This window comes from Apis florea, unplaced genomic scaffold (genome assembly GCF_048593485.1).
Source record: "Apis florea isolate Af1SG1 unplaced genomic scaffold, ASM4859348v1 contig_3170_pilon, whole genome shotgun sequence".
NCBI classification, from domain to species: Eukaryota; Metazoa; Arthropoda; class Insecta; order Hymenoptera; family Apidae; genus Apis; species Apis florea.
Window position 1 is genome coordinate 3,030,109 of NW_028256714.1, and position 23,218 is coordinate 3,053,326.

At 25.6% G+C, this 23,218-nt stretch overlaps 5 protein-coding genes across 9 annotated transcripts; 2 read left to right on the top strand and 3 right to left on the bottom strand.

The window, feature by feature from the left end:
* The first annotated feature begins 209 nt into the window (after positions 1-209).
* On the top strand, positions 210-2,786 carry LOC100872526 (putative RNA polymerase II subunit B1 CTD phosphatase RPAP2). Its single transcript, XM_031915987.2, has 6 exons — positions 210-474; positions 570-684; positions 763-1,935; positions 1,998-2,158; positions 2,237-2,407; positions 2,497-2,786. The coding sequence occupies exons 1-6, from the start codon at positions 416-418 to the stop codon at positions 2,639-2,641; spliced, it is 1,824 nt and encodes a 607-aa protein (XP_031771847.1). The 5' UTR covers positions 210-415; the 3' UTR covers positions 2,642-2,786.
* A 104-nt stretch (positions 2,787-2,890) lies between these two features.
* Positions 2,891-5,895, bottom strand: NELF-B (negative elongation factor B). Of its 2 annotated transcripts, XM_086910397.1 has the most exons (8): positions 5,444-5,895; positions 4,721-5,286; positions 4,454-4,621; positions 4,240-4,365; positions 3,884-4,153; positions 3,527-3,811; positions 3,239-3,439; positions 2,891-3,149 (listed from the first exon to the last, which is right to left on the bottom strand). In XM_086910397.1, the coding sequence occupies exons 2-8, from the start codon at positions 5,162-5,164 to the stop codon at positions 2,985-2,987; spliced, it is 1,659 nt and encodes a 552-aa protein (XP_086766523.1). In that variant the 5' UTR covers positions 5,165-5,286; positions 5,444-5,895; the 3' UTR covers positions 2,891-2,984. The 2 variants fall into 2 exon arrangements, with proteins under 2 accessions (XP_086766523.1, XP_003692958.3); XM_003692910.4 differs by having other exon boundaries at positions 4,721-5,759.
* Positions 5,816-10,092, top strand: LOC100872410 (coiled-coil domain-containing protein 102B). Of its 2 annotated transcripts, XM_086910398.1 has the most exons (8): positions 5,816-5,942; positions 6,592-6,716; positions 6,976-7,697; positions 7,799-8,024; positions 8,134-8,343; positions 8,434-8,681; positions 8,783-8,868; positions 8,944-10,092. In XM_086910398.1, the coding sequence occupies exons 2-8, from the start codon at positions 6,606-6,608 to the stop codon at positions 8,964-8,966; spliced, it is 1,626 nt and encodes a 541-aa protein (XP_086766524.1). In that variant the 5' UTR covers positions 5,816-5,942; positions 6,592-6,605; the 3' UTR covers positions 8,967-10,092. The 2 variants fall into 2 exon arrangements, 1 of the variants encoding a protein (XP_086766524.1); XR_015292632.1 differs by lacking the exon at positions 5,816-5,942 and having other exon boundaries at positions 6,257-6,716; positions 8,753-8,868; positions 8,944-9,558.
* On the bottom strand, positions 9,679-15,734 carry LOC100872292 (uncharacterized). 3 transcript variants are annotated; one of them, XM_086910391.1, is made up of 9 exons: positions 15,520-15,734; positions 14,714-14,815; positions 14,209-14,349; positions 13,773-14,139; positions 13,572-13,685; positions 13,165-13,464; positions 12,349-13,089; positions 12,232-12,276; positions 9,679-12,110 (listed from the first exon to the last, which is right to left on the bottom strand). In XM_086910391.1, the coding sequence occupies exons 1-9, from the start codon at positions 15,577-15,579 to the stop codon at positions 10,072-10,074; spliced, it is 3,909 nt and encodes a 1,302-aa protein (XP_086766517.1). In that variant the 5' UTR covers positions 15,580-15,734; the 3' UTR covers positions 9,679-10,071. The 3 variants fall into 3 exon arrangements, with proteins under 3 accessions (XP_086766517.1, XP_086766516.1, XP_086766518.1); XM_086910390.1 differs by having other exon boundaries at positions 12,232-13,089; XM_086910392.1 differs by lacking the exon at positions 14,714-14,815 and having other exon boundaries at positions 15,520-15,707.
* A 2,195-nt stretch (positions 15,735-17,929) lies between these two features.
* LOC100872174 (uncharacterized) lies at positions 17,930-23,033 on the bottom strand. The gene is made up of 3 exons (XM_012485501.3): positions 22,812-23,033; positions 20,662-21,492; positions 17,930-20,479 (listed from the first exon to the last, which is right to left on the bottom strand). Exons 1-3 carry the CDS (start codon positions 22,882-22,884, stop codon positions 19,809-19,811), a joined length of 1,575 nt encoding a protein of 524 aa, XP_012340955.1. The 5' UTR covers positions 22,885-23,033; the 3' UTR covers positions 17,930-19,808.
* Positions 23,034-23,218: the final 185 nt, after the last annotated feature.

The following is a 23,218-nucleotide window of genomic DNA, read 5'->3' on the forward strand; positions in this document are numbered from 1 at the left end:
CTGTTTAATTGCGTTCGAAAATTAACATTAAATATATTAAAGTAAGTAATAATAGCGATTTTGTATTCAATAATATAAATATTATATATATTATCAATATCATGAAAAAATACTTATTTTATATTTAAATTTCTTAAATTTATTAAAAATATATTATATATTTAAAGGAAGATATTAATAATATATATAATATATATATAATATTTTACATAATATATATGTATTTTGATTATTCTACTATTTTTTTTATTTTAAATTTTTTATTATAAAAGATAGGAATTTTTTACTGTAACTTTTTCCAGGCATGTCTTTTCATTTGTAAATTCTCTAAGAAACTCTTAAGATCAGTATATAAAAGAAAGTTGTGATAATATAAATTTCTATTTATAAGTTTTCTTATAATTAATATTTGAAAATGGAAATATTTATAAGAAATCAAACATTTGAAAGAAAAAAAGTAAAAAAAAAAATGAGGTAAGATTTTTATATAAGTATTTTTAAAAATATAATCTAAATATAATAGAATAAAATATTATTAAATTATATGACTTATTTTATTTTTATTTAAGTAAAGCAGAAATGCAATTAGCAATAATTAAAAAAAAAAAATGTGATGCTAAAGCTCTCACAATTGTTGAACAACTTTTAGAATCAAAAATTGATTCCCAGTGGCTTTTAAATAATGTAAATATAATTTTTGATATTCAATTTTAATTGAGTAATTTATTTAATATTTATTTAAAATACTTATTCATTTTTTAGTTAAAATATATTAATAAAAATCATATGGAAGATGTGATTGAAGAAAGAGCCATAATTAAATTATGTGGTTATGTGCTATGTAATAATGCATTAACGACAATAACAGATCAACGATATCACATATCAACAAAGAAAAACAAAGTTTATGATATAACTCGGCGTAAAAATTTTTGTAGTTCACATTGTTATGGAGCTTCTAATTATCTTTTAGAACAAATGCTTACAAGTCCTCTATGGTTAAGAGATAAAGAAGAAATTCCAGAATTCCAAATATTATTAACTAAAGATAAATTTAGAAAAAATGTAGTTGGAGATGAAATTCATGTGAAAGATATAAAAATGATATTGAATCCTGAAAATACAAATAAATATATAAAAAAAAATAATAATTGCACAAAAAATATGCTTTTAAATAAATGTTCAGAATTTAATGCATGTAATGAATATATAAAAAAAAGTTCTCAAATTAATGAAAATATACAAACAATCAATATCACTAAAAAACCTAATGTTGTCAAAGAATTTTCAAAAAATTTGGATGAAACATCTAAAGATATAAAAAATGTATCCATTAATTCAAAAGATAACAGTATTAAAAACTTTATAAATAATGATATAGTTAAAGAAATATATAACTCAAAAGATAATACAGTAGATACAATAATTCAAGATACTGAAAATATAAATAATGATATTATTTTTTCAAATGAAAATAAAAATTACAATATAAAAAATGAAGAAAAGGATGAAATATCTGAAATATCAGTAACAGAATATAATATTGTAACACAAGATGATATTACTAGTGATAAAGATCTTATGTATGTGTGTAAACAAGAAATAAAACAAAATAAATATAAAAAATATAAACAAAATTCTGTTAAAGAAGAAAAATCAGATAAATTTTATAATCTTACAATCCATATTGAACATAATGTAAAAGAATGGATTACTAAAGATACTATTGCTTTATTAACAGGAATAGAAGATATTAAAAATCAATTATTAGAAAATATAGTTCAACACGATCGATATTTGCATTTGTGTAAAAAATTGAACAAATTACAGATAGAAGATGAAAAAGAAGATTGTATAGATTTAACTGCAAATATTTTAAAACCATTACCTCATTTATCTATTCTTCAAGAAGAAGGAAAAAAAATGGAATTAAAAGTAAATAAAATTTAAAAATTATATTAAAAATATATAGTTTTTGATATAATTATTATTTTTAGGTTCGAGCATTTTATAAAGGAAGCATGATTATAGAAAATCATAAAAATAGTACAGAAGTTATTGAACAAAATAATGATTTTACTCCTGTATTACCTTTAACAGATGCACATGCACCTAAAATACTTCGACGTCGAATATTTTTAGATAAACTTAATAAAATGTATTATCTTTTAATATTTTTTATTTATAGATGCATAAATGTTAATATTTATTTTATATATTTTTTTTCTTATTATAGATTACCTGATTTATTTAATGCTTTAACTAAAAATAAATTATCACAATATGTATACAATAGTGAAAAAAGTACTTTAATTAAAGTATTAATTAATACATTTTCATTGTCTGCTTCAAATATTATTTTTAAGACAGCCGAATGGACTCTTGTGGGTCTTATTATTGTTAAAATGCAAGTATTGTAATATAATGTTAAATGTAATATAATATTAAAATATGATTGTTATATAAATTATTAATGCTTTAACATATTTTTTTTAGGTTGAGTATGATAGATCCAGAGTTGAAATATTTATTATCAACCAAACAAGCATTAATGTATATTTCAATGATTTTAATGTCATATAAATTAGATTCAAATTATTTAGAGAGATTAATAATGGAACTAATTAATAATAAAGATTGAATATATATAATAATAAATATTAATCTATGTAAATTATGTTTATTTTTTATGTGTTATGTATTGCATATATTGAAGATATAAATTTTTATATTTATTAATGTAAATGAAATATAAATGAAAAATATATTTTTTTGTATATAATTTATATATATAATTTTTTAATAATTATTTATATTAAACATAAAATTATATAATTTTTTATTATTTTAAATTTGTAATTCAATAAGATATAAAATAAAAATTTACACATTTACAAATTAAATTGTTAAGTTATATTCGTGAATGTACAAAAAAATACATAATATGAAAATTACATAAAATTAAATAATATATTATATTGTAGTTATAATGAACAAGAAGATGGTGTAGGTACACCAGTAAGAGGAGAAGGTGGACATTCGAGTCCTAATGTATCCATTTGTGCTGTTGTTGTTAATTGATCTTCTGTTGAACGATTTCCAATTTTATCACGTAAAGCTTCGTAAAGATTATGTACTGCTTCATTATGCTTAAATTATAAAAATTAATATGGTTTAATAAATATTTAAGATTATTATAATATTCTATCATATTCTTTTCTCAATTAACATATATTACCTGACTAGTTGGTTGGAGTGCTTTCATTAATGTATGAAGACGAGTTGGTGGTAATTTTGGATGAATGTACCAAAGTAATTTTAGTAAATGTCGCGTAACATTATCTCTACCTAATCCGGCTAGAAAAAATTCATCAAATATAACTGTACAAAATGATTCATTAGAAAATTCATCAGCCATGTTTAATATTAATAAAGATACCTGTAAAAAAACAATTTAATGCAATTTAATTTTATCTTTCTTATCTTATTAATAATTACATAAGTTTTAAATTTGATTGAAGCTTACCAAAGTGTGTAAAAAGGGATCTTCAAACGCACGTTGTGCTTGACAATTTGGTAAAGTAGCTAATACTCTCATTAGACCCCTAGCATCACCTCTTCCTTTTCCTACTCCACCACCACCTCCTACATGTAAAGCATAATACATAGATAAAACAGCAGCAACACCTGAAAGTTGTGCATATGCTTGACAAGCATCAGGAGGAGGACCAGAATGTTCTATTATAGCAATTGCACTTTCTCTCTCATCAGGTGGAAGTTTACAATTTAGTTGTCTTATTTGATCATCTACCTAAAAAATAAATTGCTATTATTTTATCATATTTATTTGAAGTTATTTATTACATTTTATAAACAAGTTTACCATTAAAGACATAAGTGCAGGTAAAAACTTTGTTACAACTTGACTATCTAATTTTGGTTCTTTAAAATCTTGCGAATCAATCATTTGCCAAGCAGATAAACCTAATGCAAGCATTCTGAGTAACAATACAAGAACTGCATTTTCTCTAGGTAATGCTTCACCATTTATCAAATGAAGTGCAATTTTAATGGCACTACTAGCAAGGAAATTTACTGCATATGGATCACACAATATCATACTTAAATCTCCCAATACTTGTTCTTGACCTCTCTGTAAAAAACTATAGATTATTTTACTTTTCTATCAATAAATAAAAAGATACTTATTATTAAATATTAATTAATTTTATTATATACCTTAATACTATCCAGAAAACCTTGTAATTCACGGGATCTTTTAATATCAACATTTTTTTCTCTAATACATGCATCAAGACACCAAGTAAATTTATGACATGGATCAACAGAAATAATATCTTGTACCTAAAAATATTGAATATTAAGATATAATATAATATATCAATTTTACATAATATTTATATAAATAATTTAATATTATATATAAATTAACCTCTAAATCATGTAAGGCCATTAATAATTCTGCTCTTAATGTACAGTAATGTATATTTTTTGTACGTAAAAATAAAGTTCTTAAAAATTGTAACACCATATCATATAATTTTACACTATGTCCAATCATATGTGCTAATTTTTGTACCACTTCACCTTGTCTTCTTACCTAAATATATAAATTAAATATAATTTATAAAATTTAATTTTTGTTAAAAATATCATAAAATTAAGATTTCTACATTATAAATATTTATTCTTAATATACCTTTGGAGAAGGCATAAAGAAAAGACTATTTAAATTACGATGATCAAATAATATCTGTTCTTTTTCAATAATGTATCGGCTAAATAATGGAGAAACTTCATCTCCAAATAAACTTTGATTATCTTTCCAAATTTGACGTTTAACTTCAGTATCTGCATCATTATATAATTCTTTTTCTCGAACAAGTACTCGTAAATATTTATCTTCTATATGTGGCGTATTTCTTAAAATACACATAACAACTGGCCTTAGTGCTGTAACTCTTACAGCAGGAAAACTTTTAGATAATAATTCTTTTAATCTTCTATCTCCTGATGAACCTTTATCTGCTCTTTCTGTCCCAATTTCATTGATTCTTTTTATTAATTTTTCTCTTAATTCTTCGAGAACTGATGCATGAAAATCTAGTCTTCTTACTCCATGAAGATCAAGCAAAGGTAACATAGGTCTTAAGGATGGAAGTAGAATACCATTTTCTAATTGAAATTCTTCAATTGCTTTTAATGGATCTGTACAACTTGTTAAGGCATCTCTTAAAAAACCTTGTCCAGGTATACCAAGATCATCTAAACCATTTCCAATTTCACAATTATTTTTTACAGTATTCATTATTATTTTGTTTATATTTAATAATTTTGCACACGTGAATGAAATATATATAAATTTATAATATAATTTCTTAAAAATTATGATCTGTTTTATAATTATAAAAAATATTATTACCAAATATTCTTCATTTTTAAATAAAATTATTTATTGAATATAATTTTTTGCTGTTTAAATAATTCTGAATCACTGCAAATGCTTTTTAATATAATTTTATATATAGAATTTGAAGTTGTTGGTGTAACATTGCATATTCCAATATTTTAAATTTAGCAATGTTAAGTTTGATTCTTTAAATTATTTAAATTTTATATTTTTTTTATTTGCACTGTATAATTAATTTATATAATTTATTTTTAATACATAACATTATATTTAATTTATATATTTATTTAAATCAAATGTGAATTAAGATTGTCGGATAATTCTTTATATCGATTTATACGTGACGTCAATAAAATATTGAGAATCAGAACATCAAAATCAGAGCACAACTTTTACGTTCTTCTTTTGGTAACTATTAGGCTACTAAAAGCATTGCCACAAAAATTTTTTTTCGAGGGAATGACATATCCACTCTCACTTCTATATCTACATATCGTGTCTAACTGTAAAGGTATAAATCCTATTTTCATTTATCTACAATATCTACAAAAATTCAGTGATTAATGCTAACTATATTAATTTTTTTCTTAAATAATCTTCTCCTGGCTATTAATCTAGATAATAGAGAGAGAACTATTAAAATAGAAGAAATGCGTTAGTTCACAATGCTATGCATCGATGTTATTTATCTGTTATTTTATAGTACTACATAGTGTATTGTATCATCAACTAGATGGCATCATATCGCATCGTGTTGCTAAGCAACGCGTTTCTCCACCTCAATGGTTTCCTCTCTACTATTAATCTCTGTATCTCAATGACGTCACATGTAGATTGCTGTGCGTTGTAAGAATTCTCCGTCAAGTCTGTGGAGAGAAAGAATACGTATATTTATTCTATCTCTCGAAATATCTATAGATATATATACATGGATATGTTTATATATAGATAACATAAATGTCAATTCAGAATCTGAAGTTCAGATGAATATGTGATATAATATAAAAATTAAAATTATATTTAGATTGCTATTATTATAAATATGATGTGAATACAAAAGATAGTGAATATATAAGATAGTAAAATATAAGTTTGCAAAGTGATCCAATTTAAGAAGAAATAAATTACATTTAATATATATTCATTTATAAAAAAAACAGCATTTTAAATTATCATGGCACAATCAACAACTAGTGGAACATCTTCTCGACGATATATAAGAGAACACGATATTAATGTACCATCTTCATCACGTTATGTGGATAGTGAATGGGAAACAAAAGAGGTAATACTTTTATCTTTAAGTTACAAAAATTTATTTTTGTTGAAAAATAAATTACTTTTAAATTTGATGCATATGAAAATTTAAAAATATTTAAATTTATTTTTGAACAAGTATTTTGAACATAGTTACATATTTATTTTAATATGTTATTTATTATAATTATTATTTTATTATAAATTTTAATTTATAATTTTTAATTTACAAATTTTAATTTATAATAAAATAGTAATAAATTATTTGTTTAATAATAATATTGTAGGCTTTACGACAAAGAGAACTTGAGGAAGCAAGAGCACGAGCTGCACAAATGGAAAAAACAATGAGATGGTGGTCAGATTGTACTGCAAATTGGCGTGAGAAATGGAGTAAAGTACGTAATGAAAGAAATATGGCAAGAGAAGAAGCAAAGATGCTTAGAGCAAAATTAGAAATTGCTGTAAAAGATGCAAATAGTTATAAACATGAATGTCAGGAACTTGAATTACAAAATGAGCAGTTAAAAAAAGAAATGGAAAAAATACATATGGTACTGTTAAAACATGCTGGACAATTTGATCAACAAATTTTTACAGTTTTAGAATCAGATCCACAATTAAGAAATACATTAGATATTAACGAATTATTGAAATTTTATAATAATGTGGAACAAACTGAAAATGTAAATTCTCAAAAAGATTTACTTTCTTGTAAAGTTTCACTTGATGAATCTAATGTTTGCTTAGCAAGCCATAATATTTTACCAGATAGAGATATTGAAGAATATGTATTACAAGGTGCAGTGCCAAAGCATGCTGTAGAAATATATAAAGATAGTTCCCTTTATTCATTAGATAAAGATATTGTGAGATTAGTTGATTCTAATTCTACAGAAAATAATTTAGAGAAAAACCAAACATGTACAGATGAATCTTATGTACAAAAAATATTATTGCTTCAGCATAAATTGGATGAAGCTACAAAAACTATATCTACAGAAAGAGAGTAAGAATATGAAAAATTATTATTCATTAATACAGAACTCTTTATTGACATCCTAAATTTAATAAATAAACTTAATAAATTATTTAAAAATTTTTTAACAGAGAAAAAAATTCATTACATCATGGTATGGAAAAATTAAAAGCAGAAATAATGCAATTAAGAAAACAGTGTGAGGAATTAGAGGAAAGTAAAGCTGAAATTACAAGAGAATTACTTGAATTAAAAGATCGATTTCAAATTGAATTTAGTGATATTCAAGCTGGTATAATTGATGAAGCTTCAAGTAGAGAAGGAATGAATCGTCGTTTGTGTGAACTTAGAGCAGAAGTAAATAAATATACATATTTATGCATTATACACACAATATTTACAATATTCATATATATTTTTATTTATTATTATTATATATATTATTTATAATTATATGATTTTTTAGTTAGAAAAACTTCAAGCAGAAAATGCAGCCGAATGGGGAAAACGAGAACGTTTAGAAACAGAAAAAATTTCTTTAGAACGCGAAAATAAACAACTTCGTAACGAATTAAATGATTTACAAGAAAGAATAGAATCTCGACGATCGCGTCCTGTTTCCACATCAGATAATGATACGAGACAATTACAACAAGAATTTTTAGTTAGAAATGTGGTTTGTACTATGTATTTTAATATAATATTTTAAATATAATAGATGTTTAATATGTAATTAAACATACTAATTAAATTAAATAATTATTAGACAATATTAAAAAAATCTTTGGAACAAAAAACAACAGAACTTTCACATGCCATGAGAAGATCAGAACAATATGAAGCAGAAGTAAAAAGAGTTAGAGCAAGAGTAGAAGAATTGAAAAAAGAATTAGCTGCAGTTCAAGATGAAGTAGATGCTGCAACTAACAGTGTTCGTAAATTGCAACGAGCAAATGAAGATCTTTTAGAACAATTAGAATCAGCTAATGTACAATTGGAACATTTTCGAAATAGGTAAGTAACAAAAATATCTAATAATATTCTTAATATATCATATATTCCATATTTGTCTAATTAAATTATAGAATTGTTACTGACAATTAATTTGTTATCAGTACTGATTCTTACACAGTTAGTGTAGGAACAGGAGAGACTCTTGAAGAAAAATTATGTACAACCAATAATGGTAAATTAACAAATGGTAAGTTTTAATATATTTTCTTCTATATATTAATTTAATAAATATAATAATTATATTTTATAAACATTGTTTCAGAATTTGAGCCTCAGCAAGCCTAGTATTCAATTATTTTAATAATTATATTAAATTAATTTAACTAATGATAAATGAAATTTGGAATGTGAAAAATAATTTTTCTTACATTTTCTAAAATATATATATCAATTGATATAGCAATATTTTTAAATTTATTTTTTATATAAAATCTTGTTAAATATATAGGTAGAATAATTAATAACTGAACTTAAATAATGAAAAGTTATTATCTATTTCAGTATTGTATTATTATTTAAATTATATTTTTTTACATTTATATATAATTTTCTTTTATATAGTAGATAATTTTTTTTTTATTAATTTTACATATTATAACTATATGTATAATTTTTTTCTAATTTTTTTATAATATGAAAAAATTAATATTTTTATGAAAGATTTTTTATAAATATTTAAAATTTTTTTTATTTGTAAAAACTCACATTCCAATGTATTATGTTTTAAATATTATTACTTAATGTATATAAATAATGTATATAATTTAAATCATAAATGTAATTTTAAATTTTGCCTCTTATCTAAAGACTGGTGAAGTTAGATAATGGAAAATTATATGTATTGTCTATGATACCTGATATTTATACTTATTATTTTTGTGTTAACAAATAAGGTCTAAAAAATCATGAGTGTATATATATCTATATTATGTAGAAAATATTTTTATTTTAAAAAATTGTTTAAATTTATATTTGATTGTAATGAATTTAGAAAAAATGTATTCAATACATATTTATTGATTGATATATAATTCATATCTGAAAACAAATAGAAAATAGAATCTTTTGTTTGACACATGTTTTATTGATAAAAGAGTATAAATATTAAAAATTGATGTAACATTAAATTTATAATATATAACACTCAATACAAGTACCTCAATAAAAAATGATATGTAATATGTGTATATGTAAAAGAAATAGTAAAAATATGATTACATTCATAAGATATATGAATGATCATAAAATTAATGCAAAAATAAACAAGGAGAGTAATCTAAGTTGTAATAAAAAATTTCTCTAATATTAATAAAATATGAAATAATCTATAAATAAAATTAAGTTTTTGTAAATAATATAAAAATTTTCAAAGTTAATGATCATTATTGACCTAACATTTCATAGGTGTACCATCAGGATATGTTGGCATTTTTGGCTTGCAAATTTTTGTTCTACCATTAGAACCATACACAATATTACAAGAAAATGTAAAATATCCACAAGTTGAACTTTTAGTATAATAACGATGTTCATATTTTCTCGGAGAATTTTTATCACCCATTTTACCAGCTATACTATTTGTAATTGTATAATAACTTGGTTTTATTGATATATTAGGAGCAGATTTTGTATATTCTGTGGAAGTTTGATGTTTTTGGTTTTCTTTAGATGAAATATGATTTTCTATTAATTTTTCATGATTAGTTTTAAGAGATCTGATTTCTGAAATGGGTGATTTAATTTTATAAATCACACTTGATTCCTTTGGAATTAAAGAAACTGTTTGAGATTGAGATTTTCCATTGTTATGAGCAATAGTTTCATTACCAGCTATAGATGTTACTCTGCCACGAAAACCATGTGGTATAGTATATCCTGATAATGATTGTCCAGATTGAAGTATATTTTCAGCTTGTGCTGTATTTGTATTTTGTTTTACATGAAAATTATATTGATTTTTAGATGCTTGTATTGTTTGTGATTGATGATTACTATTATTTTGTTCTGGAGTATAAATTTGTGAAATTTTTGGATTTATTGAAGTTTGTATTGGTGAGATATTATAATCTTCACTATCATATTCTTCTTCATAATCATCATATACTGTATCATCTATTTGTGATTTTTCAATAGATTGATTTGGTTTGCTTACAATGTTTAGTGAACTATCATTTGTTAACTTAATAATAACTTTTTTTTGAGAACTAGAACTAGTCTGTAAACTTTGAAATTTGTCTTGATTATATTTGTAATCTGTATTTAATGATATATTTGATATTTTACTATCATTTTTTGATACAATTTGTGATTCATAAGATGGTTTAAATGACTTAAATAATTCAGTATTTGTAAAATTAAAATTAAATGGTTTTCTAGAAGCTGCTGCACCAGATCCTGATCCTGCTTGTGCAGCACCAGTATAAGTAATTCCATATTGAAAAGATCCTTCAAGTTGAGATTGAGATTGTCCTGTATATGTTCCACTTTGAGCGGAAGCTGTTCCACTTCCGTGAAATGGTTTCAAGTATTTTTCAATTTTTTCATCTGTTTTAAGATATGGTTGAAAACCAATTTGAGCTTGACTTGAAGTACTTCCTTCACCGTTTGCTTGAGCATCCGCCATTCCACCTTTTGAACTTGCTTGTACTTGAGAATTTGTACCATGATTCCAACCACTGCTTTGTGCACCTGTTGTTGTAGCACCTAATTCTGAATTTAATTGTACTTGTGCTTGACTTTTTCCATAACCACCATGTGCTTGAGCATTACTTACAGCACCTTCTTTACCACCATTAATTTCTGTTTGTGCACTTTTATTAATATCAGTACTACCAGCTTGAGCTGAGAATGATCCAGAACCACTATAAGTACCTGTTACCTGAGATTGAGCTGTACCTTGTCCAAATTTTCCTTGAGCAGATGCACTTGCTTGAGTTCCTAAATCTGTTTGTTTTATAGAACTAGATACTTGAGAATCAGAATTATCATTTTCTATATGTAAATCAGTATTAGATTGATAATATTGAGGAATTTTTTTAATATTCGATAGAGATTCTCCAGTTAATGGATATTGTATAACAGGATATTGTCTGATACTTTGTTTTTCACTTGGATATTGTTCTATATTTTGTCCATTATCAATTTGACCTAAAGTTAAAATTCCTCTATTGTCATGCCATGTCCTAGGATATTGCCCTTGCATTGGATAACCTAATGGTATTTCTGTATGACTATTGGGATATTTTCTTGCTTCAGGAGCTTGAATTCTTACAATGCCATGTGGATAAGAAATTCCTGATTGATCAGTTTCAATTTTTCGATCAGATCCTTGAAGTCTACCATCAGCACTAACTTTTGCTTGATCATCTATTATAAAATGTCCTGTAGTTTTTGGAATAATATCTCCCGAATAAGCTTCACCACTTGGAACTGTAATAGAAATTTCTAATATAATATCTCTATTTGTCTTATTTGTTTCTTGTGAATAATGTATAAATTTTTTTATTTGATTTTACAATCAAATAATGAAATAGCATCATGAAATAAATACCTCTAATATCTGTAGTTCCAATTGCAGTACGACCAGGTAAAGTTCCTAATGAACCAATATTATGATATATATTCTCTTCTATATTATTATGTCTATTAATAAAGTAAGGTTTTTTACCAAAGAATTGTTTTGAAGGTATTTGTCCAGTGGGATAAATTTTGGCATCTGCAATTGCTTTTGAATTTGTTATAATTTGACCATGACCATCATTAGCTACAGTGCCAGGTATACTACCAGGATAAATTATAGTGCCACTGGTTATAGTACTAGGCGCAATTCCATCATCAACACTAGGGTAAGTAATACCACCATCAATTGTTGCATCAGATAGACTTTGAGGATAAACACTACTTCCAATTGTAGATCCAGGTATAGTTCTATAAGCTGTAGCACCTCTAGCTTTAGTACTAGATATACCACTAGGATAAACTACACCACTATTAATAGTAGCAGGTACATTTCCACGATAAATTACATCACTATCAGTTGTAGTATCAGATATACCACTAGGATATACTACACTACTTATAGTACTAGGTATATCTCTAGGATAAGCTATGTCACCAGTAGCTATACCTTTACGATAAGCTCTATCACCGCTAGTTGTAGTACTAGGTATATTTCCAGGATAAGCTGCACTATTACTAGTTGCAATGCCAGGTACACTTCCAGGATATGCTATATTATCTTTAGCTATAGTACTAGATATATCTCCAGCATAAGCTATACTACTACCAATAGCAGTATGAGGTATACTTCCAGGATAAGTTAAATGAGTATTAATTGCAGTACCAGGTATTCCTTGAGGATAAACTATATTACTACCAATTGTAGTACCAGATACACTTCCAGGATAAACTACGCCAACAATTTTAATACTAGATAAATCTTCAAGATAAATTATATTATTACCAATTAGAGTACTAGATATACCTGCAGGATAAGCTATATCACCAGTTTTAGTACCAGATATACTTCCAGGATGAGTTACATCAACACCTGTTATAGTATCAGACACACTTGGATAAGTTATACTTCCGCCTTCAGGATAAGTTGTTCTACTATTTGTTGTACCATCTACACTGCCAGGATAAGTTGTTATACCACTGGTACCATGTATATTGTTAAAGTAAGGTATATGACCTCTAATAGGTATTCTATCAGAATAAGTAGTGCTTATTCCTGGAATAATTTTACTAGGATGAACAATAGTGTCCTCTGATTGTTTGGTTGCTGAAATAATATTAATTTCAATGATTAATGTTTATATTTTATTTATTATTCATATAATAGTAATCTGAAATCTATATTATAATAAAAAGTTAGTTAACATGTATTACCTGGAATTTGAACATATCTATCTGGAGCATTTTCATCAGAATATTTTTGACAATCTTCACATCCAATATTACCTAATGACATACTTTGTGCTTGACCCATACCATATTTTCCACCTAAAGATATTTTATTCAAATATTTCATTTTATATTTAATTCATATAATAGTAAATAATAGTAAAAATATTTATTTCAAGTACTTACTAACAACTGCGCGTGAAGATTGTTGAGTAGCTTCAGCTTCAGCTTTGCCTTCTTCTTTATTATTATTATTATTATCAATACTTAAATACTGAGATTGTGTTTGCCCTTGAAATTTGCCTGGAGATTGTTGTATTTGACGACGTAAACGATTTTCTTTAAATTTTTTATTAAATTTCTGTTTTTTTTCAAATACAATTTGTCTTTTGGCACGTTTTATCAAAGATGATTGAAGTAAATATTTTTCGAAAGAAAGTGAATTAAAATAGTGAATATTTGTTGGATTTAATATAGATGCAACTCTCTGTATTAAAATAATTTTACGTTTATTACAAAAATTAACTATTCTTTCTCCCGCAAGTTGCCATGCCTATAAAAAATAATAATTATTTATTTTATAATAATAATTTAGGAAATAATAATGAAAAGCAAATATCACCTTTAATTTTGTTAAAAATTCATTCGAAATATAAAAAGTTTTGAATCTTTGTTTGATTTTATTTTCTAAAAGTTCCTCCTTATCTTCAAATTTCTGTATATAACATTTATTTTCTTTTTTATCTTTATATGCTTTAAAATGCTATAAAAAATAAAAATCATCAATTATGATTTATTTGATTAACTGACAGATCTAATGAAAAACTGGTACATGCCATATTTTCATAAGAGATTTTTATAAGAGATTTTCATAAGAGAAAGGAAACAAATTGATGATAGCTTTATGTTTAGAAGATACTGATTCATATTTTTTTATTATTATTATTATTTTTAGAGTATCATATACGATTCTATTTATTAATGTACATTGAAAAACTTTTATATTACCCATATTTTATTAATCATATATGAACTCATAAATGTCAAAAAAATAGAAATTAATATGCATATGTCATATAGTTGTTTTCCACTAGGTCCCTCAATTTTAGAAGTAGAATATTTATTACCGTTTTGTAATCAGTAAATGTCCATTGTTTATTTATTGCGAGTTTACGAGTATTCGATATTTCAAAGTCATCATATACGGAACGATCAAAACGTCTTTTTTCCTATGAATGAATTAAGTTAATAATTGAAATGAAAAAAGTTTATAAAAAAAATATAAAAATAATGTTATATTAATATGTTAATAATAGAAATAATTATAGTAGATTTTATTATATATACAAAAATAGTTATAATTTTTAAATATTTTTTAAAATTTATTATTAATTTTTATATTAATTTTTATCTAAATATTTTTTATTAAATTTTTTCTTTGGTAACAAATGCAAATAGATAAAAGTAATATAAAAGAAAATTAATCTAATAAAGAAATTAATAGATTGTGCTATTTTCTAGCAATTTATCTTATGAACTTTGATCTCCAAATCTGTCTTTCAAATAATTATTAATATTTAATTTCTATTATTTTTTTTATTCTATTAATTTTTATTAATTTTTTATGAATTACATTGTTTTTAATATAAAATTGAAAAATAATATAAAACTTTAAATAAATGATATATTATCAATTAATTAAATTTAAATATTAATTTAAATATTAACATTAAATTTAATTAATATTAAATTAATTAATATAATTTTTAACGATAAAATATATTGATTTGTTAATAAATCAAAAAAAAAAAAAATAAATATGAATTAGATCAATAAATAGTTGTTCTTTTCAAAAATATTTTCTAAGGATGCTTTGAAATGATTCCTTTATAAAAGACAAATATTAAATAAAGAACAATGAATGGTAACTTACATAGTATCTTGAGAGTACTGTTCCCGAAAAGAAAACTAAAATGATAAAAATCAGTCGCATAGCTTTAGTTTAGTTCGATCTCTTCTTTGTGACTGTTAGCTTCTATTTGATGATAATCCTATTAGATTGATCGTCGAAACTACGCTACCAAACACTTCTTTTCATTTCTTCTATGGCTTACTTATGCTCGATCTTGCAAAGAGATCAAGAAGTATGAGGATTTGGATTAAAGTGAAGAAGGGGAATCAGTTTGATAGGGGAAATTCTAAGAAACGCCAGTATGTAAATGCGTCTGCAGTCTCATAAGCATTATAAGCATATATTATCTTATGTCGTCTCATGATGTCCAGATCTCGTTATCATCACGTTTTCATGAACATTTATATAAAACATTTATAAAATTTATATTCATATAAAAATTGCATTTGTGAAATAATAAAAATAATTATAAAACGAAAGAAAAAATAATAGAATACAAAATAACAATAGAATATAAAATAAAATTAGTATATATGCATTTTTATATGCGTTTCTAATTTTCTCTGAAAAAGAAGTTTTGAATTAAATTTTTTTTTTATTTTAAAAAATTATTTATATTCCTACAATTTAATCAAAATTATTAATATGAAAAAGTAATATATATAGAATTTGTTTTATTTTTAATATTTGTAATTTATTTAATAGTTATCATTTTAAAATGGTTTCTTTTTTCTTTGATTATTATACATATTTAGGATTATAAAGATTTTGATTTACGCAAAATGACTTATTCTGGATAAGAATAATCTATTTCACCATTTTCACAACTTTACTTTGCAAGACGCAAATATCTTTTTAATCGTACAAGATATCGTCTAAAGTCAATTTATGTGACCATTATCGACTGACGAAGATAAATGTATTCCCCTTCGTTGCCCTAATTATAAACTCCAATCCATTTGGTAAATACAGCAAGTCGTTGTTTGTTTTACTCTGATGCATTATTAAACTATCGCATAACATAGTTCATCAATAATGTAAAAAGATTAGATGAATAAAAATGAAAAAATGAATTTAAGACGAAATATTTTATGTAAATTTATATGTAAAATTACAATTAATTTTTTGATTACATTATAATAATATATAATAATGATAAATCAAATGGATGTAACTGTTAAATCAAAAATAGAAAATAGATAATGTATTTATTACAAAAATAATTGGATTTTTCTTTATCTTTAGTATAGACTATGGAATAGAGATTTAATGTATTTTTGTGTCACATAGTCCAGGGATCATGTAGCCCCATTACTTTTTCATGTCATATGAAATAATTATCGATTCAGATTGAAAGGAGACAATTATTGAGATAAAACAAGTTATAATTAAATATAATAATATGTAAATTTTAATTAATGTAAATGTTAATTTGTTTTTGACATAAGAAATATAATTTATTTGCTAAAATTTTTACATCTTTTATCTGAAAATCTTTTATTTCTATCTGGATATCTGAATATTCAATTATAATTCAAAATCTATTTTAAGAATCGAAAATAGGATAAGTATTTGGATATTCAGATAATTACAATTCTTTCAATGTATATTCAAATATTTAAATTGAAACATTTAAATCTGATTCAATATTCAGATACTTATAAATTATATTAAAACTATATTATTTTAATATAGAATGCCTTATTATTAATTATCGTTATAAATTACTATTTATAAATAATAAGTTTCAGAAAAAAATATATTATAAAACTGAGAATATAATATTTATATTTGTATCATTAAAGATTGATATATTATATATTTATAATTTTGAAATGATGAAAGTATGTTTAATTCACATTTTGTATTCCGTCTGTTATATAGCAAGACAAAAAAAGCAAATAATAAGAGATGGAAAGAATTAAATTTGATTAAAATTCGAAAATTAATGCCACAAAGAAGAGTACTATGAAACGCATAAAGAAAAGACAGAAAATAATAGGAAAAGGATAGAAATAACATAAGAATTGACTATCAGCACCATCTCTAGAGTATCAAAAAACATTTAGTTAAAAAGCATAGAATAAGAATTGAGAATTAACACCATCTCTTGATTGCTTTTAGAAAGATGATTCTTTAAAAAAATATCTTTAATATTTAAGAGATAATACTGAAGATTGATTCTTATTCTATTTTTATTCTTTTTCTATTATTTTCTGTCTTTTTTTATATATTTCATTTGTGATATTCTGGAGATGACGCTGATTTCTGAATTTTTATTCTATTTGTGTTTTTTTTCCATTATTTACTCTCTGTTTAATATCAAATTTATGTGCTCAAGACACAATTCCAATATTTGGTTATTTGTGAAAAAAAATTTTTGGAAAATGGATAGTGAAACCACGAATATTAATCGGATAATCTATCGATATAAAGGTTCTATTTGTTTTTTTTTTCATTTTAATAGATAATATTTGCACAATTTATAAAAAATTGATAAAATGTTTACTTAGGCACTCCAATGTACAAATGGTTCGTGATATACAGAAAACAATAATACATTATAACTGTATTAACTATTAGATCATTTGTTATATTCTAAATATATTCTAAATACTAATATATAACGTAGGGAATGCTATTTACAACGTATGATTTTATAGAATCTAATACAATCTAATATTATATTTTTGGATGTAATATAATGTTCTATATTTGATATCAATGACTAGGATATGCATACTTGTGTATGCTTTTAATTTCAGGTTATAAAACACATATTTTAATGTACAAGTTTACTGTGAAAAATGGATGAACTATATCATATTATTATAACCGCTACCATTCAATTATTTGTGCAACCGTCATTTTGTAAGTTTTTATTTTAAACTAGAAATAAAACTTAATATGAACATGAAGTTATAATTATGAAAAATTAGAAAATGATTAATGGAAAATATGAATTATTTTATGAATATATATTAGAAAAAGTTCAATAGTTGCACTTAGAATGGCAAAACGGGTTGGACTAGTTTACACTCAGATCATTATCGATTATCGATAACAGATCAAAAACGAAGAAAAATTATTAATTATTATATAATACCATCAAGGCGCTATTAGCCTGCATATGGCCGTAAGTTTCGTTTACGAAAGTTCGAATCACAGACGATACGCGTTCGTATTTAAAAACGCAATTAACGTATTACATTATAAAACTATTTTCTTAAATATACATTTGCAGCAAAATGTGATTTCCGAAATTACATTTATCCACATTATTTGCTGTTTTTTACAAACATCTTAATTTCTATTCAGTACTTTTTTTCATTTAAATTTTAATAGTCAAGTTTTTTTAAATTTAAATTTAACTATTATAATACACAATATATAGTTTAATATAAACGCGTAACAGAAATTTTATACAGAGTACTGTAAAATTACTGTAAAAGAACTGTAAGAAGTTCTAAAAATTTCTTATATGAACTAATCAAAGTAAAAATAGTTATATTTTTTTTACACTATTTCACAATTATGTGAATGTTTATAATCCTGTTGGTATTTATTGGTAATCTACTAACTTTAGTGTATGTTAGTTTCAAGCTTCAAGGAATTTAGCTGCCTGGAAGAGCTTGGAAAACTTGATACAATTAATACTAAGGTAAGTATGCATATAGGCACTGCAATTCACGTTAAATCAATAAATTATTTTTTTTCTTAATGCAACGCATGATATGTCTTTAAAAAACTGTAACTACGTACAAATATTTAAGGCACAACACTAGGAATTGGTAATTTTCTCTCACAATTTTATCAGTAATATGACTATGTGTTATATGGTCCCTAATTAGGAAGGTGCATGGAATAACATTCGTGATTTCTATCTATAGTATTTGTTATGTTAAATTTGTTTCAAAAATTGATTCTACATTCAACTATAAAAAATGGATATTCATTGCATATAAAGATTCCATTAAGTAAGTATAATAAAATTTTAAACGTTTCTCATTAAAACTTAACAAACTTATCTCAATATTGATAGGAATGACACTAGTTGTTATTAAGTAATTACGTCTTTATGTTTCTACGAAGCAATAATTTAATTGTTCATTTTTGGATTTAGATGGTAATTCATATTTATGAAATTACATTCGGTTTCAGTAATTTACTGATCCGTAAGTATAAAATAATCTTTGGTGTATCTGTATACGATAATATTGCCATTATTATTTTATAAAAATACTTGCCATAATTTTTGTTCTATTGTTTTGAACGAAAATACTTCTGTTCTTCGATTTTTCTATTTTAATCTATGCGATAGCTAAGTTAAGTGTCATTGTCGTTGGCTGGGAAAATGCGGAAGACCTCGTAGGATCGGAAAAATCGTAATTATTGGAAGAAGTATCATTGTTGAAACGACTGAGATGTTCCGGATTAGGAGATATGACGGATGTTCTAATGACCATTCTTGATACACATTCTGGATTCTTTGTTACATTATCAGATATTTTTCTTTCGCGTTCTTCACTTGGAGTTTTCTCTCTGTAAGAACGTTTTGATGGTGGAGGTGATGTAGACGCATCGGGAACTCTAGTGTTTCTAATAATCGCAGAAAACGCCGAAGATGAATTTCTTTGATCACGATTGAGGCCTAGGCGAGGAACAATAACGCTTGTAGGAGATGCCGTAACACACGATGTTGTTTGTAATCTGTTCAAAGAAGATGGTAATGGTGCACAAGTTTTTGTCGATGATGCTATTTTTTGATCATTTCCATCGATTTTATCTGTAGATGATCGATGATGGGCCCTCATACACGATGATTCTTCGTGTTTATACAGATATGATTTCAGAGCAAATGCTTTACCGCAACGACTGCATACATGTGGTTTAGTGTTCGAGTGCGTTTGTATGTGAGCACGTAAATTTGATTTGTCGGCAAATGCTTTATTACAGATTGTACATTTAAATGGTTTTTCACCTAGTATACAAAAAAAAATTTATTAGAATTATATTTAGCTTAAAAAGATAATTACATTTAATAAAATTCGATATATATATATATATATATATATATATATATATATATATATATATATATATATATTTTTTATCATATTATGCATCAAATATAATAGTATAAATTTTATTATAAATTCTCACCTGTATGAGTACGTATATGTCCTTGTAGGAGCCATGGTCTCGAGAAACATTTGCCGCAATAATTACATTTACACCCCTGATTATGCGTTCTGACATGCATACTAAATGCAGGCATACTGACATAAACTTTATCGCAATGTGGACATCTTCTAGCTTTCTTATCTCCGAGAGATCTATGCGTTTGTCGATGTCTGGCCAAATTGGAGGATGTCGAATATTTTTTCCCGCAATCAGGACATTCGTGATCCTCATTGTCTTCGGATTTCGACGTTTCTGTTGAGGTTGAGGTTGTCCTTCGGTTTTGAAAAATCGTCGAGGATGACGATTGATTTGATTCCAATTCAATTTTATCTAATGAATTCTCAGAAACTTCGATACTGCGATGTTCTTCTTGCAAGTGATGAGAACGAGATGGTACGTGAATACCTAGAACTGTGCTTTTTTCCGAACGATTCTGTAAAATTTCACGTTCGCATTCGATCCTCTCAAAAAATAATCTTGTTCTTTCACCAAGTGATTGTTCATCTTCAATGGTCCCTGAATGCTCTTGAAATTGCGGTTCTTGCTGTTTTGTTCGTGGCGTTATCATTCTTCCGCATTTGTCCGAAAATTGAGTACACCTAGGCGAAGCTGATTGTTGATAAATCACGTTACTCGGATGAATCAAAGTACCAGCAGCCGCGGCTAAGCTCACTTCTGCCAATTTTGTAAGATTATACAATTCTTCGGGACACTCTGACGATGTTTCGCTACCGCATTCACTCGCACCGTCAGAAGTTGGATGGTTTCCGCTATAATCGGCCAATCTTACACCTCTTTCAGGACTGAAATCTATTAGAAATTGAGAAAATTAGATTCATGATCAGCTGTATGTGAGATATTCCTTAAATATTTCTAGCCAAAATTAAATAATTTGTAATATGTATAAAAACAATATGAAATATTAGAGTTAGATTATTGCGTTCCATAATAGAATTGAAGATCAAAATGCGACACGTGGAATCATTTATCATCGTTAGCGTAGGTTTCTACAGTTTGAATGCGTTTTGGCGAAAGTCCAACGGAAATCTCGTGATCAAACTAAAAGAACTTTCAATTGATAGTTCGATTTCGTTGTATTTGACTACTTTATAATTAGTTTTATTTCTTCATCATTATTTTACAATAAAAAAAAAAATGTTTGATAACTTGTATTTTTCAAATTATGTTTTCAGAAAATAAAATATGTTTCAATTTATAATTTTTTTTTTTTGCTTTTCAGAACAAGTAAGTGTAAAACCTGTAGAACAAGTGGTTTCGTTGTGTAAATGAGTATTAACAGAAACATGTAGAAAAATTTCGACCAAAAGATTTGTTATATTTGCAATTCTTTTTGCAATAATTTTTACGTTATGTATTTACGTCATAAATCGAATCAAGGATCGAACGGAAAGAGATTCGTGATTGACTTGTATATCAAGGCGTTTCGTGAAACATCTTCGCGAGTATGCCGTCTGCTCTGTTTTTGAGGAGAACAGAAATAGAGTAGGTATCTTTCTCTCTTACCATCCTCTTAGTTATCTTTCTTTCTCTTTAATCCTCGTATTTTCTGCGTACTTCTATGTATCTATACACGTATATGTGCGTTTGTACGAAAGTTTTAGAGGGGTTGACGGCATCGCGACGGTATGCGTCGTGTGAGTTTCGTGACGCATCTAGTGTCTCCTATTCTTAAATCTACGCGATGTACCACCTTAATCACGAAGCAACGACCAGCAAATTCTCTTGGCCTGCGATCAGCAACTTTGATTGACGAGATCGACGTAAGCGGCGCGGAAATTTTACTTACATCGATTCGAGTATCCGCATTTATTTTTCCGGGCAGTTAACATTGCCATTAAAGGAACTTTCACGTCAACCTTTGAACTTTCAACCAATTTTCTTTTCGTCACTAATAATGTTAAAGCTATACGTGAAATTGATCGATAATTAATAATAAAATTATCATCGATAGAATTTTCATCCTAGAAGAGAACGCAACGAATACCGTCGTAGTTATTTTTAAAACGCAGTTACGATATAGAAAATGGAAAAAAAGAAAAAAAAGAAAATTTCTGGCATGAGATAAACGAGGAATGTTCAAAGTGACAATTACGAAAGCAAGAATGTACCTCTTCCGGATCCATCGAACTCCTCTTCGACCCCATTGTATCGTCGATGAGTGATTAGAAACGCTCTCGGCATTTTCTTCCTATTATCGCGTGTACGTATATCGTCTTCTTCTTCTTCTTCTTCTTCTTTTCTAATAGTCTCTTCGAATCACACAAAACATATCTTGAATCTGTCTGATCTAACTTCACTGTCACACACGATCACTAAGGGATTATTCTTTCAAAGTTGAAAAAAATATCGCGAATGAACGTTGAACCGATCGAAGAAGATGTCACGCGACTTTCATAAAATTTCTCACGTACCCTGTACCTGTTGCTCGACAAGCAAGGGGGTGCGTCCGCCTCGAGAATTTCGGGCGTAATAGTTGCTCCGGCTAAGATTCGGGGCTACATATAGCAGCGCAGCC